This window comes from Myotis davidii, unplaced genomic scaffold (genome assembly GCF_000327345.1).
Source record: "Myotis davidii unplaced genomic scaffold, ASM32734v1 scaffold924, whole genome shotgun sequence".
Lineage (NCBI taxonomy): Eukaryota > Metazoa > Chordata > Mammalia > Chiroptera > Vespertilionidae > Myotis > Myotis davidii.
The window spans coordinates 446,635-465,496 of NW_006294764.1; the positions used below are offsets into that span (position 1 = coordinate 446,635).

At 44.9% G+C, this 18,862-nt stretch overlaps 2 protein-coding genes across 4 annotated transcripts in view; one reads left to right on the forward strand and one right to left on the reverse strand.

Annotated features, from left to right (window-relative positions):
• The first annotated feature begins 4,029 nt into the window (after positions 1–4,029).
• Positions 4,030–7,923, forward strand: CCDC17 (coiled-coil domain containing 17). Its single transcript, XM_015567518.1, has 13 exons — positions 4,030–4,298; positions 4,381–4,458; positions 4,562–4,784; positions 4,873–5,035; positions 5,250–5,333; positions 5,422–5,540; positions 5,815–5,931; positions 6,136–6,281; positions 6,381–6,478; positions 6,624–6,827; positions 6,976–7,186; positions 7,256–7,366; positions 7,630–7,923. The coding sequence occupies exons 1-13, from the start codon at positions 4,125–4,127 to the stop codon at positions 7,786–7,788; spliced, it is 1,887 nt and encodes a 628-aa protein (XP_015423004.1). The 5' UTR covers positions 4,030–4,124; the 3' UTR covers positions 7,789–7,923.
• A 1,350-nt stretch (positions 7,924–9,273) lies between these two features.
• NASP (nuclear autoantigenic sperm protein (histone-binding)) overlaps positions 9,274–18,862 on the reverse strand; it is a 29,973-nt gene continuing 20,384 nt past the window's right edge. The window contains exons 6-14 of one of the 3 annotated variants that reach the window (XM_015567519.1): positions 14,803–14,882; positions 14,460–14,545; positions 14,071–14,144; positions 13,315–13,503; positions 13,045–13,211; positions 11,679–11,735; positions 11,499–11,576; positions 10,583–10,711; positions 9,274–10,091 (exon numbers count right to left, since the gene is read on the reverse strand). In XM_015567519.1, coding sequence (XP_015423005.1) covers positions 10,011–10,091; positions 10,583–10,711; positions 11,499–11,576; positions 11,679–11,735; positions 13,045–13,211; positions 13,315–13,503; positions 14,071–14,144; positions 14,460–14,545; positions 14,803–14,882 — 941 coding nt within the window. In that variant the 3' untranslated portion in view covers positions 9,274–10,010. The remainder of the gene's footprint in view (positions 10,092–10,582; positions 10,712–11,498; positions 11,577–11,678; positions 11,736–13,044; positions 13,212–13,314; positions 13,504–14,070; positions 14,145–14,459; positions 14,546–14,802; positions 14,883–18,862) is intronic. The other 2 variants (XM_015567521.1, XM_015567520.1) reach the window with 2 other exon arrangements.

An 18,862-nucleotide genomic window follows, 5' to 3' on the forward strand; every position in this document is an offset into this window, starting at 1 on the left:
AAGGGCAAAAGACAAAGAATCTTAAAAGCAGCAAGAGAAAAAAAGTCAGTTACCTACAAGGGAGTACCCATACGATTGTCAGCTGATTTCTCAACAGAAACTATGCAGGCCAGAAGGGAGTGGCAAGAAATATTCAAAGTGATGGATAGCAAGAACCTACAACCAAGATTACTTCACCCAGCAAAGCTATCATTTAGAATTGAAGGTCAGATAAAGAGCTTCACAGATAAGGCAGAGGGTGGGGTGGGAACTGGGTGGAAGGGAGTTATGGGGGCGGGGAAGAGGAACAACTGTAATAATCTGAACAATAAAGATTTAATTTAAAAAAATAAAAGACTAATGATGTGGCAATTGGCTGCTAAAATATTCACTGCTAGTATTAGTGGAGAGAAATGGTATACCTGTGTGTAAGGTGTGTAAGGGAAATAAATGCAACACAATTATAGTAATCAAAAAAAATAAATAAAAATAAACAATAACACAGACCTGGTGCTGATAAACACAGCTTCCCCCAAGTGGTGGTGGATACAGGCCCCACCACCCCGGAGTGACACCCCACCAAATCACTGCCAAGACCCAATGTCACAAAATAAAGCCCACATCCCAGCCCAGCCTGGAAACGGTCACTGTAGGCACCTGGTAATGATGTCACATAACAACGCCTGGCTTCCTTTCCCTAGCAACTAGCCTCCTTGGAGTTTCTTCAGCCCAGTAACCCAACTTGCTTTATAGCCAGGTACAAACATTTTACAGTTTAACCAAGTGTTTGTGAAGCATTTTCCTGTGCCTCATCTCATTTGATCCTCACAGAAGTCCTGGGGTAGGTAGATAGGAGACTTTGTAGAATCCTATTTTCTTTTCATTAACCAGGGGAAAAGAGATTTAGAAAGTTTAGAAATTTGACCTGGCTGAAAAGAAGTAAGAAATGGTGGAATTAGCTAAATCAGAAAGCAGTTCTAATTAAGCAACTTTATATCTATAAAAGGCTAAGTTGACCCACGCATTCGCGATTCATATAAAGCTCTCACTGGTGCCAATCGCACACATGTTTTGATCTGTCATTGTCAATCATGAATTTGGTTGACACTTCTATTATAGAGAAAGAGTGAATAGTGATATTAAAAATATTTCTTACAATTTCCTTTCACTGTGCACAAATCTGTGCACCGGGCCACTAGTAAAATGATAATAGAGCTAAAAAAAAAAAACAAAAAACCCTGTCACCTGGTGACATCATAAGCACATTGCATTACTTAGAAGTTTGTGGTGATGCTGGTGTAAACAAACCTGCCCTGCCAGTTATATAAAAGTATAGTACCAAAAAAAAAAAAGTATAGTACATATGGTTATCCTATATAATAAAAGGCTAATATGCAAATTGACTGAACGGCAGAGTGACCAGTCACTGTGACACACACTGACCACCAGGGAGCAGACGCTCAATGCAGGAGCCAGAAGCCAGGCCTCACCGCTGGCAAGTGCAGTAGGTCTAAGCTGGCACTCGGACATCCCCCAAGGGGTCCTGGACTGCGAGAGTGCTGAGGGACCCCCAGCTGCCAAGTGTATGAATTTCATGCACGGGGCCTCTAGTACCGTACATAATGCTTGATAATAAAGACTTAATGGTTTATGTATTTACTATACTTTTTATTATTTTAGAGTGTGCTCTTACAAGTTTGCTGTGAAGCACTGTGCTGTGTTATGTGGGCAGCAGCCTCATATATCTCATGCATACTACATGTTTTGAATATTCTCTTGTGCTTGATTAAATCCCATATTTTGGACATGCTGTGCAGTAGCAGTGGGGAAACTTTTTTCTGCCAAGGGCCATTTAATATAAATTTATGTTGCTATGAAAAAAGCTAGATTTTTAAAATTATCTCAATATATCTTATTGATGTTTCTCTCTCTGTCTCTCCTCCTCCCTTCCACTCTTTAAAAAAATTAGTAGAGCCCTGACCAGTTTGGCTCAGTGGATAGAGCGTCGGCCTGTGGACTGAAGGGTCCCAGGTTTGATTCCGGTCAAGGGCATGTACCTTGGTTACAGGCACATCCCCAGTACGGGGTGTACAGGAGGCAGCTGATCGGTGTTTCTCTCTCATCGATGTTTCTAACTCTCTATCCCTCTCCCTTCCTTTCTGTATAAAAATTAATAAAATGTTTTTTTATAAAAAAATCAGTAGAGCCAAACCAGCGTGGCTCAGTGGTTGAATGCAGACCTATGAACCAGGAGGTCACGGTTCAATTCCCTGTTAGGGCACATGCCCGTGTTGCAGGCTCAATCCCCAGTGTGGGGTGTGCAGGAGTCAGCCGGTCAATGATTCTCTCTCCCTTCCTCTCTGAAATTAATTTTTTTTAATATATTTCAATGATTTTTTATAGAGAGGAAGGGAGAGAGATAGAGAGTTAGAAACATCAATGACAGAGAAACATCGATCAGCTGCCTCCTACACATCTCCCACTGGGGATGTGCCTGCAACCCAGGTACATGCCCTTGACCAGAATCGAACCTGTGACCTTTCAGTCCGCAGGCTGACGCTCTATCCACTGAGCCAAACCGGTTTCGGCTCTGAAATTAATTTTTAAAAAATTTTAAATCAATAGAAAAATATCCTTGAGTAAGGATTAACAAAAAAGGCAGAACAAGCGAAGCAGCTGCACCTTCTTCCAGGACATACAAAAGTCTATCCAAGATGAGTAGGGTAAAGCTCAGGATGCCATAAATGCCACCATGGTCATGAAGAACCTGAACCTGGCTCTTTTGCATCTGCATACCCTACGTTCAGCCATTAAAGGCTCCTTTCTTTTTTTTTATGTGTCTTTATTGTTTGTTTTTTTTTGAGAGGGAGAGGAAGAGAAGATAGAAACATTGATGATAGAGAAACACTGATCATCTGCCTCCTGTACATCCCCAACAGTGATTAATCCTACAACCCAGGCATGTGCCCTGACCGGGAATCGAACCAGCAACCTCTTGTTGCATTGGAGGACATTCAATTCATTGAGCCATGCTGGCCAGGCAAGACTATTTCTTAACTTCCTGGAGAACCACTTCCTAGATGAGGTGAAATTCAAGGAGGTAGTTGACCACCTGGCTGACTTACACAGGCCAGATGGGCTGGGCAAGTATCTGTTTAAAAGGTTCACCCTCAAACATAACTAATAGCCTTTGGAGACCAGAGACCTCTGAGGGCCCTTCTGTGTCCCCTGGTGTCAGGCTTCTCTGCCTGAGCCTCTCCCTGCAGCCACGAGGCAGCCTTCTAACCAACCTAGTGCCCTCTCCAATGCCCTGAACCAAGTGGAAACAAAGCTTTTGGCAGAAGAAAAAAAGACATGGGTTCCTGGCAGAATGCTCATAAAGGTAGACTACCTACTCTCCGATGTTTCAAGAATGGATAATGACACTAACTTGAGTTACATCCACTTAGGCAAACAAAAATGAATAAGATAACACTTCCCTGCCAGAGGCCATTAGATTAACCAATGATGGAGTGCGTTAAAAGGGCTCAGCAAGCCCTAGCCGCTTTGGCTCAGTGGATAGTGTCCCCTGCAGACTAAAGGGTCCCGGGTTTGATTCCAGTCAAGTGTACATGCCCCGGTTATGGGCTTGATCCCCAGTGGTGGGGTGGGCAGGATCCCCAGTTGGGGGGTGGGCAGGAGGCAGACAATCAATGATTCTCATCACTGATGTTTTTATCTCTCTCCCTCTCTCTGAAATCAATGAAAAAACTTATTTTTTATAAAAGGGCTCAGTGAGTCCATGAGGCAGATGTTCATTCCCCTTTGTTTTATTAATACAGGCAGAAAAACCAAGGTATAGTATTAGACACTTGCCCGTCTCATCTCATGCAATGAGGTGGAGCAGACTTTGTGACATTTTTTCAAGCCAGGGCCTCCTCCCAAAGATGACCAAGCCTTCCCACTCATACTCCAGACCTGCCCAGGCCTGTCCTTGCTGCCCAGGGAGCTAAGGCTCCTCCCCAAACAAACGTGATACTGTGGACCCAAGAAATCTGGCCTTTCCTCTCTGCTCTGACTTTGTTTCATCCTCTTCTCCCTTTCCCCTGCTTTCTGTCCTGTCTTCAGCACATCTTGGCTTGGTATCAGGGAAGGGGTTCCATCCCATGGCCTCCCACTCTGGGGAGCCAGGGCTCCTGCCCTGTGGATCCTGTGACATGGTTTTCCGCTCCTGGGCCCTGTTGGCCACCCACACTCAGCGCTTCTGCATTGGCCGTTTGACACGGGAGGTGACACTTGGAGCACAGCCCTCAAAAGCCTCGGAACCACAAGGTCCCACGGTAAGGGCCTCCTCCATGGCCATGGCTGGGTATTCAAGCCACCCTGACCCTCAGGGTTCCTCATCCCACATGCTGTATCCAGGTGGCAGCGTCACAAGAACACCAGGGCTTCCCAGAGCAGGAAGCCAGCAAATCAGCTTTAAGGAAGCTAACCGAAGAGGTACACTGGGCACTACCCACTGGCTCAAAACTGAGCATCCTACCCAAAAGATCAAGGGTCAGATTACCCCCACATGGGGGTCGCGGGTTACTGTTATTTCTAGGTGCAGGGTCTGCGGCTGTACTTGGAGGAAATGCAACCCTGGATAACAGCAATTCCCAGGCAGTCCGTGCAGCCCTGGGGGCGTCCAAAGGCTCCCACCCAGGGCCCCAACTCCGCGGCTGCTGGGAGCCCCAGCGAGCGGCTGCGGGCCCTGCAACGCACTCACACAATACGCGCGGCAGAGACAGAGGCACGGAGCCTCGCCCTGGAGCTACGCGGCGAAGGTGAGGCGGAAGGGATTGCAGGGAGCGGGACGAAGTACTCACCCGTTGGTCTGAGGTTGCTTGAACCCATTCTCACTCGGTCCCTTAGAACTGAACCGGCGCCTCCAAGGTTTGGCCCGCAACCGGGGCGGTCTGTCACGCCTATTAGGCCTGGAGCGGGAGCTTGTAGAACTCCGGGCGGAGGCCGGGCGGACCAGGGGAGCGCTGGAGGTGCTAGGAACGCGCGTTCAGCAGCTACAGTCTGAGCCCCGGTGAGATCGGCGCGCAGGAGCCCTGGGCGCCGCATGGGTCAGCCAGCAGGCCCGGGTCTGGGGAGCCGAAAAGGGGGGGCGGAGGGGTGGCAACGCGGACAAAATGTAGGTTCGGAAGCAGGGGGAAGAAAGCCCGTGTGAGTTCGGGATGGGGCGATCGGCCGCAGGTGAGGATCAATAACAACGTCTCTCCGTGGGTCGCCCCCAACTCCAGGACTGAGCAGAACTCCTTGCAAGGGGCAGAACTCTGTTGGCCGGTGCTACAGTCCAACCCAGGGACTCTGGCTGCTGAGATTGGGTGAGTTCTGGGCCCGAGGACGGGCATTGGGCGAAGCACTGAGCAGTCTTGTAAAGATGTTGTCGCCTTCTTGTCCCCTTCTCACTAGGGCCCTGCGTGAGGCCTACATTCGAGGTGGGGGTCGGGACCCCGGCGTTCTGGGCCAGATATGGCAGCTGCAAGTGGAGACATATGCTCTGGAGCTTCGACGGTCACGTACCCACAGGGGTGAACAGGAGGGGCCAGCCAGGAGGGTCTCACGGAAGCGGTGGTCTTGGTCTTGGAAAGAGAAAAGGGCGGTGAGGGAGGGGATGTTTGGCATGGGAACCACCTAAGCAAAGGCTCTGAGATAGAAAACCTGGGTGGCCTTTGAGGCAGTGACTAGGATGTTAGCCAAGAAGTCCACCCTCTCCGGGGAGTCCTAAGGCCTGAGAGCTGCTCAGAACTGGATTAAGATGGTCACCAGCAGTCAAACGTGACAGGTCAGACTTGTTCATCACAGGAAGGCGGGCAGGTTCCACATCTGGGAAACTTGGAGCAGTGGAGACTGAAAACCAGCGTCTGGAGGCAGAAATCCTGGCTTTGCAGATGCAGAGGGGTGCAGGCCGAGCACCCTGGGGTCAGTGAGCATCCCAGTCCCACCCCAGGCTTGGAGGAAGGCGTTAGGCTATGCATGGGTAATGAAAGCGTGTTTGTGCCCATCTGTCTGTGTCCATGTGCACCTCCGGGGGGTGGGGTGGGGGTTGGTTCTCAGGCAGGGTGTCTCAGTCCAGTTACTTGTTGCTTCCTGCTCAGGAGCTCCCTACTCTTCTTCTGCATCTAGGGTCCCGAGAGCCACAATTTGTGGCCAATCCCAGCCTGCGCCTGAGAAGGGAAGATCCCCCATGCCTCCCACCGCCGGTAGCTCCCCCGCTGCCACCACTTCCACACTCCACAGGCATCCTATTCTTGGGTGGCACAGAAAAGACTGTGAGGACCCAGGGGTTGGGTGGGGGCAGCTCTGCTCTGGGTAGTGGGGAAGCGTAAGTATCCAGGAAGCTTTCTAGAGTACTCAACTCTTGCCCACAGCCACAGCTTCCTGGAGCCATGAGCAGGAACCTGGGCCTAGGTCCACACTTTGTCCTGCCCCCAGCTGATGTTCTGGGCCCTGCTCCCTACGACCCTGGGTGAGGCCTGCTCCCTCCTTTGGCATCCTCTGTGACTTGGTCAGCACTGCTGGTAACGGTCCAGCTAGTGTTGGGGAACGGCTAGGGGGGTGGAAGGGTGGTGAGAGGAATGTGTGTGGAGGCTCACTGAGACCTGTGTTCCCAGGGCTGGCCTGGTCATCTTCTATGACTTCCTGCGGGGCCTTGAGGCTTCTTGGACTTGGGTGCAACTAGTGACTGTCTTGGCCCGAGATGGACGGGATATAGGAGGGACCACAGCTTTGCCCCCAGCCCTTTGTTTGCCCCCTCCTCCAGCTCCTGGGCCCATGGGCAACTGTGCCATCCTTGCCAGCAGGCAGCCTGTACCCAGGTCAGTAGGTGGGAACGATGATTTCGGTATCCCTTGCCGTAAGTTTTCTCGTTTGTATACAGGGCTACTGGCTCTGAAGGCCAAGTTCTAGGAAGGGAGTAGAACCAGTTCTGGCTTCTGACACCTCTTTTTAATTTCATTGTTTTAGACTCCCACCCTCACCATCACTATCCCTGGTCTGTGAGTTACAAGCCTGGCAGGGGCTGGCAGGGGCTAGGGCACCACAACCAAAGGCCTGGGCCTCACTGGTGCTCTTTGACCGGGATCAGAGGGTACTTAGTGGCCGTTGGCGTCTCCCACTTCGGGTCCTTCCTCGGGATCCCAGCCTTAGCCTTGGGCAGCTGAATGGAATTCCCCAGGTGAGTGTGGAAAATGGAGAGTGGGCCAACTCAAAGGTATGGATACAGTATCATTTCACCTCTCCCCAGGTAGGTCAGGCCGAGCTCTTTCTGCGGCTGGTGAATGCAAGAGATGCAGATGTACAAACACTGGCAGAGATCAATCCAGCCAGTGCACACGAGTACCAGTATCCACCTCTGGTGAGGGCTCAACTAGAGCTGGGGACACCATGGGTATGGTCGGTGTGGTAACAGCCAGCCTTTGTTGACCACTATGTGCCAAATGCTTCCAGTGGCTTGTGACCCTCACACATCCAACAGGTTAGTATGTGAACAGATAAGGAAATCGGAGCAGAGTGGGGTTAACTTGGTTCAGTTGACTCTAAGGTAGTCCAGTCCAACTCCAGAACCTGTGCTCCTAACCTCTACATAAACCTGCTAAACATCTGTCTTCTCTTCTACAGGTGCCCAGCTCAGCTTCACTGGAAGCCAACTCCCTTGCACCACCAGCTGGCTTTGTTGACCCCCCTCCTCCTGCAGAAGAACCCCTTGACAGCAGAGTCAAGGGTAGAGATGAAGGCTTGGGCCCCACCAGCTCTGACCCATCCCCACTGGCTTTCTGAATCCAGAATGTGGACATGAAATAGTTCAACACGTACAGGACTAGTTCTTAATTGGGGCCTATTTCCAGACCTACAGCTTTACTACTGTTCTGACAGAGGGTCTAGAACAGGGGTGGGCAAACTTTTTGACTTGAGGGCCACAATGGGTTCTTAAACTGGACCGGAGGACCGGAACAAAAGAATGGATGGAGTGTTTGTGTGAACTAATATAAATTCAAAGTAAACATCATTACATAAAAGGGTACGGTCTTTTTTTTTTTAGTTTTATTCATTTCAAACGGGCCCGGCCGGTGGGCCGTAGTTTGCCCATGGCTGGTCTAGAAGCAAAACGCAGATGTGCACAAAATGTGAGCTCCAACCATAGCTTTACCACCTTAAGGCTAAAACTATCTGGCCTTTACCTGTTTTCCCTTTGTAAAACAAATTGATGAGAGGATTAAACATTGTCAGGTATTTGCAGTATCATCTGGTATATAGGAATTTCTTGGAAAGGTGACTGAAGGAGCACTCTTTAATCAAAGCTTTGTTTGTTTTTCCTGAAAATCAGTTTTATTGGCACACTTCATTCAAATCCAAGTTTTCTCAAGACATCCCCCAGGAAGCCTTGCAGGTTCTCAACAGATCTTGTAGCCATATACTAGTGGCCCAGTGCACGAAATTTGTGCACATTAAAAGGGATTAGAGGAGCCGAAACCGGTTTGGCTCAATGGATAGAGTGTCGGCCTGCAGACTGAAAGGTCCCAGGTTCGATTCCGGTCAAGAGCATGTACCTGGGTTGCGGGAACATCCCCAGTAAAAGATGTGCAGGAGGCAGCTGATCGATGTTTCTCTCTCATCGATGTTTCTAACTCTCTCTCTCCCTTCCTCTCTGTAAAAAATGAATAAAATATATTGGGGGAAAAATTATATTAAAAAAAGGGATTAGAGGAAGTATTTTAATATTGCTATTTGCTCTTTCTCTATAATAGAAGTGTCTTAAGATGAAAGAAAATTAGTAAAATGTATATGAAAATTTCCTTCCTGTCAGAATCTGGGGTGCACTGTGGGACCCAGAGTCAAGTCCCTACCCACCCACGCACGCCTTGAAATCATACGAGACTCATACCCAGCCCGCCCCACCCCCGTCAAGCCCCATAAGGCGGTGGGTGGGTGGGTGGGGTGCGCAGCCTCAGGTCCCCCAGCCCCGATGCAAGGGCACAACGACCATTTGCAGATTAGCTCTATTATAATCTGGAGATAAATAGTGCCCAATGCGAAACAGGTTTTTAAATTAAGAGTCAGGGTCAGAGTCACATGCAGCTCTGCCAATCTCACACAGCTCTGTGCCTTGGACATCACTGAGGACCTAAATGGGATTTTGGTACTAGATCCCTAGTAGAGTTACTGCCGTTCAACCATAATTCCACACAGAAATGCTCCAAAAAGCCCAGGACCCCACTCTAAAATCTTTAAACACAAGTCCAGACCAGGAGTGTTTTTTTTTTCTTCCAGGAGTGTTTATTTGAGAAGTCAAAACTGCAGATGGGTAACAATTCCAAGTGTTGATATAGTTCAACCTTTCTGTACAGAAAATAACATATCTCAACCAGCCAGCCTCCCCAGATTCTTCCAACCACACCCAAAGTGTCCATCATGGTCAGTCCCTTAGCCACTTTCAGTCCAGAAAGCTCAATTCTCTACAAGCAGCATACCAGTTTTCCTCAAAGTTTTTTTCCCAGGACAGGATCATGGCCCTAGTTAGAGTAGGGGAATAATTAAAGACAGGTACCACCCAAGGCCTGGCTTAGGGGCTGTTATCAGCTCACAGAGCCCATCACACAGTATAAGCACCAAAGAGTAAGATTGTCACCAAGTCTTGTTTTTGTAGCCCCCATTCAGGGACAGCACCACCAAAAGTTTGCAAGACAGCTGCGTTCTATCAAGTATTTAAAATGGAAAAAATATAGCACCATTGGCCAGCAGCCACACTCGATTTGATCACATCTACATTAAATAGAAATTTGGATTAGAACATTCAACAGAAAGGGGGGAAAAGTACTTTTAATCACTATATAAAACCAATGTGCTTCAAGGCACAGATTCAGTAAGTATGTAAGAAAAAAGCCATCAAAGCCTCAACCTTTGCATACAATCTTTATTGAAGTTATACAAAATCCCCCAAAAGTGAAAAAATACATTATATACAAAAACACTTTCCCTTGGGAGGAAGGCTCTGTTCCCTCTTAACATGCAGTGCTTTCAACTGTAGCTGCAGCCTCCACTGTCCCCTCCACTGCTGCCCGGCTGTCAGCCTGATTCTCAGCCTGGAAGATAAACAGGGAGCCTGGGCATAAGTCACCCTTGTTCAAGCCATTCCATCTTATACAACTGAGTAGGCCTCAGTCAAAACAAATCCCCTAAACTCTACCTTAACCTTATTCCCATACTAAAAGGGCAATGACCAAAGTATAAATCCAATTTCTTAACACTCTGTAATAGGGCTGACAGAGCCAATGTTCATACATTACATGGAAAGAAGCAAGCAGAAGTGACCCAAGGTCTTGACAAGTAAGCCTTCTCATACATTCACAGAGCAGGACTCATGGTGTGTATATAGGTTCCATTGGCCAGTGAGATGTCCTATAGTCCATACCAAACTGTTTCCTGAATAACCTCAATGTTTTTATGAAGGTTACACTCAAGCAATCCAAACAGGCTCAAGGTGGGGAACATGCACTTGGGAGGACTGGTTTCCCCAGGCCCTGAGAACAAGGGGAAATGAGCCAAGAGTCCAAGCCCTGCTTTAACTGCCCACCTCCTCCTCCATGTTTTCAGAAACTTCATTTCCACTGGAGACTGCATCCCCACTGCCTCCATTCACCTCCGGCTCTTGTTTGGCTTTCTTTGCATCATCTTTCCGGGGACTCTCTTCCTCCGGTTTCCGCTAAAGATATAATTGTAAAATCTTCAACAAACGTGTTTAATGTTTTTAAAATGACACTTCTTTAACACCCCTCTCCCTGTCATATGCAAAGAGCCCGAACAGGAGTCATAGCTCTTAGGGTCTTTCTCAACCCACAGGAGGCAAAGCAGAATAAATTGGTCTGTCCCAACATACCAATTCAGCCTCTCTAATGGAAGGGTGGGGTGGGTGTGAGTAGTAGATCTGAACAGTAACCAAATCACAAGTTTAATATACTAAATTTGAGTCAGGAAATAAAGCAGGATTTAGACTCTCTCACAAGAGAAAACTATTGCAACCAAAGGCAAAAGGCAGACTCACAGGATTTTATCAGAAGGACTGCTACCAAATGACTTGAAAGAAAACCTGCCGGTTTACTAACAGGAGCCAATCTGACCAATCCTCCTCAATAGCTTTCCGGGTGAGTCCTTGGGCCAGGTGAGTTTTGCTTTAAGAGGTATGCAAGGGAAAAGTATCTCTTTAAAAACTGACTTTAGAGACAGGAAGAGAGAGAGGGAGAGGAAGAGAAACATCTATTTGTATTTACTTATTTATTCATCCCTTGGTTGATTCTTGTAAGTGCCCTGGCTAGGGATTCGACTAGCAACCCTGGCACAGTGGGACGACACTACCAACTGAGCTACCTGGGTAGGGATGAAAACTATCTTTACTTGCAAATCCTTACCACCTTTGCAAATATCTTTGCACCAGGAAAGGTATTCCTTGTGTATTTGGAAAAAAGAAAAGAAATGATCACATGTAAATTTACCTTTTTTCTGACAAGGTGGGAAATATCAGTCACACAATTTGATGAGGAAGCACCATCTGTTGATTTTCTACTGGCAATCTGACAAAAAGGAAACCTTTGTTAGCAATGAATAGCTAGCCACATGAGACAAAGAATGAGGTCTAATATTAAAGAGACAAAACAAAAAACCTGAATACTCACCATGGAGACTGACGAGCCTCCTACACTAGGAGTGAAACCTGAAGTAGCGCTCTCTACCTGTGAAGATGACAAACTGCAGTGGGTCCCAGGATAGAAGCCATCGGGTCACCCACAGGCTTACAACCGGTACCCACCATCAAAGCAACTGATTAAGACCTCAAATAATAGTGGCCCCATATAGCAGCAACACTGTCTACCCCCTCTACCTATGCCTGTTACCTGCCAGACCCAACCTGGGGTATACAGACAGAGTGTTGAAATTAAACCAAGCCTTGGCCGGTTTGGCACCCTGATTAGAGTATCAGCCTGTGGACCCAAGGGTCTGGGTTTCGATTCCCAGCCAAGGGCATATACCTGGGTTGCAGGGGAGTGTGCAGCAGGCAACAGATCAATGTCTCTCTCTCACATCAATGTTTCTCTCTCTCTAAAAATGAATGGGGAGCCCAGCTGGCGTGGCTCAGTGATTGAGCGTTGAACTATGAACCAGAAGGTCACAGTTTGATCCTGTGTGGGGTGTGCAGCAGGCAGATCAAAGATTCTCTCTCATCATTGCTGTTTCTATCTCTTTCCCTTCCTCTCTGAAATCAATAAAAAATGTATTTTAAAAAAATGAATGGGGAAAAAATATCCTTGGGTGAGGCCTAACTAAAGAAATTAAACCTGCCCTGCCGGTTTGGCTCAGTGGATAGAGCATTGGCCTGCGGACTGAAGGGTCCCAGGTTTGATTCCAGTCAAGGGCACATGCCTGGGTTGACTGCTGGGTCCAACGTGTAACGTAGGAGGCAGCTGAGTAATGGTTCCTTCTCATCATTGAAGTTTCTATCTCTCTCTTCCTCTCTGAAATCAATAAAAATATATTAAAAAAGAAAAAAAATTAAACCAAATCCTCCATATCCTATCATCTTGACACCCTAGCACCAAAAGGCAGAGACAGGCAATCTGGGGTTAAAAGCCTTCAAACACCTCACTAATCTATACAGAGGAATTCTCAAAGCTGGACACAACCGTTTATAGTTATTAAACAAATACTATTTGTCTTACACCATTAGAAATGTCTTAACATCAAGTACTATTTTCATCCCCATTTTACAGATCAGACAACTAAGGCAAAGAAAAGTAAACACGCTCATGGTCATATATAGTAAACAGCAAAGATAAGAGTCAAATGCAATCTGGAGTGTATTGTCTTAAGCATTATACTATCTGATAGGAATATCTAGACGAGTTCTCACGTTCCCTCTGACTTCCAACTCCGTGGAAACCATGTTATACCTAAGATTCCTAGCCAACAGAACACTAATACCACAATGCCTTCAACAATATCGAACATGTTATTATCAAAACTCGAAAAGGAAACCAAACCAACCAGAGTTGCTTTTAGAGCCAATTCAGCTACATTCCCACTATGCTGGGACTCCTTTGCATCTTCTATCTTCTCTCTAATTTCAGGTAGCAGTTCCTTCAGCTCCTCAATTTCTTTCTCATATTCAGTACGTGATCCTTCAGCCTCCTTCATCTGCTCATGGAGTACAGCTACAACGGTTGAAGTGATCAGTAAATTACCATGAAAAGATTCACTTTTACCTAATTACTGGATTCATCAAAATCATTGTGAAAACAGCTGATGCTCACTCACCCATTCTCTTCTCAATGACTTCAATAGATTTGCCAAACTGTGCCACTGCCTCATCATACTGAGAGTTGTACCCATAGGCCAAGCCCAACTGGTAGTGGGTTTCTGCAAGGAGACGGTCATGGGCTTCTAGGTACTGCTCTTGCAGGTTTAGGCAAGCCTGGAATTCCTCCACAGCTTGGACATAATTCTCTAATGAAGAGAAAACAATAACAAACATTTAATACTATAGTACTTCTAAATTTTAGACTATTCTGGGGGAATGCTCCCCAATTTACATTTCATGTTCCTTGATTATAAAAAAAAAAAAAACACATCAAAATGACTAAGACTTTCAGTTAGAGTGACTTTTAGGAAAGACTATTCACTGTTCTAGGGACTATAGGGACCCACACCTACTGTCCTTTTAAAGCCAACCGCCCATAATTTATGATCAAGCTTGATTTAAAGGAATTTGAGCCCTGACCCATTTGGCTCAGTGGATAGGGTGTCGGCCTGCAGACTGAAGGGTCCCAGGTTCAGTTCCAGTCAAGGGCATGTACATTGGTTGCGGGCACATCCCTAGTGAGGGGTGGGGGGCGTGCAGGAGGCAGCTGATCGATGTTTCTCTCTCTCATCGATGTTTCTAATTCTCTATCCCTCTCCCTTCCTCTATGTAAAAAAAAAAAAATCAAAAAAATATATTTAAAAAAATAAAGGAATTTGAAAAAGACCGGGTGGGAGTACATTAGGGGAAGAGTAAAATGGAAGATGTATTACCAGATTCAACACTAACTTCTCCAAGTTTAAGATGTGCCTGTGCAGCATAAAGCTGAGCTTCTTTTGTTTCTTGCCTAAAACAAGGAAATATGGTCAGAAACCTTAACAGAATTTGTCCAACCATAACTAGGTTCTATTTGCAACCACCAACTTCCCAATCTGAGCCTAGAACAGTGGTTCTCAACCTTCCTAATGCCGTGACCCTTTAATACAGTTCCTCATGTTGTGGTGACCCCCAACCATAAAATTATTTTTGTTGCTACTTCATAACTGTAATTTTGCTACTGTTATGAATCGTAATGTAAATATCTGATATGCTATATGTGTTTTCCGATGGTCGCGACCCATAGGTTGAGAACCGCTGGCCTAGAAGCACTAAAGAGTTTTACCTTTTAAAAATGATCTTTGCTAAATCCAGCATATCCCAGGCAAGCTCTAGGTTCCCAATCTCCTCCTCTTCATTTTCTTGAAGTGACTACAGTATATCCAAATCATTGGTATTAGGCAGAAGTACAAGACAGGCATCTTTAGATTACAAACCTAAATAGGTAATTTAGTATGGCTTAAAAAAACCTGACATATGATTCAAAATTCAGACTTTTCCCTAAAACCTACAGCGGGTCTTAACAATGAGATCAAATGGATGTCTAGACATGAATAGTCACAAATATACTAACTAATAAAACTACAGCCCTAAAATAAGGAAGCAAAATATATTGAGCAAATGATTACCTTGTTTTCAAGAACTAAATCATTTGGTGTTTCTTCAGCCTTGTCATTTTCTTTATCCTCTTCTTCTGAGCCCTCAGTTTCTGCAAGCAAAAATTCCTCAGTATTGAGAATACTAAGGTATCTTTTGGCTAGTCAGATTCCAATAAGCATCTGTGAAATAACCTATATTCTGGGGTAGGACAGGCCCGATGCTAAGGCAAACCAACCAACATTTGAACTGGCTGATATAAATAAGGCCAGGGATTAGTCTAATTCAGGTCTTATCTTGTAGTGTCTATAATTCAGACCTTCAACAATCAAATGCTAAGTGTTTATTTTCTAAAAGTTAATCTAGATCAGGGGTGAGGAAGGTCCAGCCTGTGGGCCTGTATAATGCCTCAGAAATCACTTCGTCTGGCCTTCCCAAGGTAATTGCAGGCAGGACTGGAAACTCAACAAATAAACTTCTTTTCATAGCAACATAAATTTATATTAAGTGAATTATATTAAGCAAATGATGTTATAATGACCCTTGGCAGGAAAAAAGAGAAAAGGTTTCCCACCCCTGATTTAGATCACTCAGATGAAGACAGTTTAGGTACTGCCTCTTGTTCAATGTCAACAACTTCCCATATACTCAGCCAGAAGCAATTTGGAAGCATCTTTAGCCAGTGTTCCTGGCATCTTTAAGCTCCTTTTTAGCTAATACTACGAAAAAGCTGAGAAAGTACTAAAAGTTAATATTCTCTACTTCATTCAGAGCAAGAATACTGAACAGACTAGCTTTCCCACAATGGAGCTGTGGAGAGAAAAGCATAGCCTTTACCAACTCTCACCAGTGAGCATGTCACAGACTCCAGCCAGCTTTAGCATGCACAGAATTTGAGTGAAAAGTACTATAACCAGTTATTTCACTCCAGCAACATGTTAAAATCAGCAGCCATAATGACATCATATTTTACCTAACTGACATACACTCACAAGTCAATAACCTATAAGGACTATTAATAATTAGCTCTACACAGCATGTAAAATTCAGAATTCCATGTGATTAAAATGGGCTTTTCGGTGTAACGGACAATTCATAAATTATGTATAATGTGCTACCACCTCATATCTTTCATTAATATTGTTAACACCAGTAAAAGAGCTCAAATATTGTCTCCTAACAACCTCCTGTGAGAATGTAAATATAGAAATGAATTGATTTTAGAGAGAGGAAGGGAAACACTGATTTGTTGTTTCACTTATTTATCTATTCATTTGCTGCTTCTTATGTTCCCTAACCAGGAATTGAACCTGCAACCTCAGCAAATCGGGATGATACTCTAATTGATCTACCTGGTCAGGGCTAATTTAGTACTTTTGAAATACAAATACCAATCACAAAATCAAGACTGAAGGCAAAATAGGGACAGTTTCAGAAAAAAAGATACAGCATGTCCCCGTGGAGAAAATACTGAAGGCCATACTTCAGTGGATGGCAATGGGATTCGGAGGAGGGAGGGAGCGTCAGAGGTCATGAGGGAAAAGGAACTCCAGTTCGCCCACTGGTGTGGCTCAGTGGTTGAGTGTCAACCTTTGAACCAGGAGGTCACGGTTCATTTCCTGGGCAAGGCACATGCCCGGGTTTCCGGCTCAATCCCCAATAGGGGGCATGCAGGAGGCAGCCGATTGCTGATTCTCTCTCATCACTGATGTTTCTATCTCCCTCCCTTCCTCTCTGTAAAAATATCAATAAAATATATTTAAAAAAAAATAAAAAAGCCACTTCTTTAAGACACTTTCCAACCTGGTAACCAATACCCAGGTATTAATAGAAATGCCCTGATGTCCAGAGAGCTGTTAACATATTTCCCAAGATTCTCTAAAAATGGAATCGTGTGGTATGCCTATCATCTTTCTGAGAAAAGGGAGACACTATTTTATACCATTTTTCTGATCTTGTAGCTAAAAGCAAAGTAAAGGCAATATGATTTTCGAGCTATTCTAGCCTTCTCACAGGATAACCACTACAGATTGACTAGTATAGTCCAACTGAGTGTGGCAAACTTTATGCCTCCAATATTAAAATTCTATTAACTTACCAATCATATCTAGCATGACACTAGAAATAATACCAGACCAATATTCTTTATTAGGGATATGCACAGCTCAAGAGGTGGTAAGAAATGGAGTTTTAAGAGAAAACCATAAGATTTCTGCAATTGTGTTGTCACATAAATTTCTGATAAGAGGTGGTTAAGGGAGAAGATAAAAGTTACTTTCCTCAGAGTGAGGCTGCTTAAGAAGAACAATATATTCAAGTTAGATCTAGGGTTGGATTCCAGTACTAGGACTTACTGGTTGACCCTCGTCAATTAATGTAACCCTAAGCCTCAATTTCCTCATCAGTACAACTTGAGTAATACTACTTATTACATAGCATTATTATAGAATAAGAGATATGTATGTATGGGAGAGCTCTAACAACACGTTACTGATGATCCAACTGAATAGTTTTTGAACATCCGTGGAGAAATATGACATCTCAACTGTAGCTTATAACTCAAAGTCCAACTGTAAGAGCCAGCAGAGCTTTCACTATTCTTGCTCACTATCGTTAAAGATCAAGACATGGGAGTTTTTAAAAATTGAGTTCAGTTCTGTGCTTTACCTAAACGAATTTCTAAAAGCCCATGAACAGTCCAATGGTGCTACCATTTAGAGCCAAATTCCTATCTGATTACCATGCCTGTGCTGGCTGGAGTGCAAGGACCTGCACATAGGTACAAGTTTATCAGAATGAGCTACAAATATTGATAATGGGTCTTTAAAAATCTTAGTCTGTCAATTATATGATTAATTGGTATACATTTGTGGTTATTAATACCAACGTTAGATGAACCTTATAGACAGCAGAATCCTCAAATCATAGTACAACTTAATTCAGATGTGCCAATTATATAATTACTAATTAGAGGCTTATATATGTTGGTTAAGTTGAATCAAAAGTAGACTAAATACTACTATATAAAGCACCCACTTTATAATGTTTAAGTAACAAAAATTTCAGATTGGCAACCAAAGCATGAGGGAAGAAAGGAGCAAGGTGGCCAATTAAGTTTTTGTTATCTTTTGGAAGGGTCTAATTTTAACTAATGTGAATAGCCTTTAAATACTTCTGAAGACTTGAATTCTTTTACTCTTGTAATATAGCCTTCAAGAGTGAACTTGAATTTAAATGGCATGCCTGCTTAAGTGTACCAGGTTCAGTGGATTCTACTGCTCTAATCCTGCTTCCTAAAGCAGAAAAAAGGAACCATGTGAACAGCAAGTAAAACAATTCAGGGGCATGCAAGTGAACATCCATTCAGCATTCTCTGCCAGCCTAGCCCACTATTTCCCTACTGACCCCACCCCCATCCAGCTTTACTGGCTAGTATGGTACAAGTTACTAATAGCTAGCCAAGTCTCAGAAATCAAAGAAGGCCTATTTTGCAGTTAGTAAAAGCGTTAGTTTATAAGCCAGCTAAAGAAGTCTTGCTTTTGATTTAACTCGCTCAACTTATCACAACCTTTTTAAACTACCCCCATTTTCATTTTGCCCTTTCCTAATCGAAAGGCAGACGGAAAATCCTGAATGGAAGACTGACTTTTACCCATGATTAGTGAGTCAAATCCAGAATGTACTCCACCCACTGCAGGTCTTGCATATCCCGGTTACCTTCACCCTCTTTCATCTGTTCTTCTCTCTCTTGTGTTTCTTCATTAGCAGTTATCTTAACTTTGTCTTCAGGGGATTTCTCAGTACCCCCCTGGGCTACCTTGGTCTCAAACCCATCTCCAGCTGCCCCAGACTCTTCTAGAGATAGCTTAGTCTCCTCCTGGTTAGGAACCAACTCCGCCCTGCCCTCTTCTAGTCCTGTGCCATCATTTCTTTCTGTTAATCCTTCTGCATTAGTCTCTGGTTCAGGCGTCTCATCTTCTGGAGCTGACAGTCCACTGACTGTACCATCCTTAGGGAGAACTTTGGCCTCCTGCCCAGGATTCTCAGAGCCTTGTGATTCATCTTCTGCAGCCTCTGTTGTCAACTCTGGTG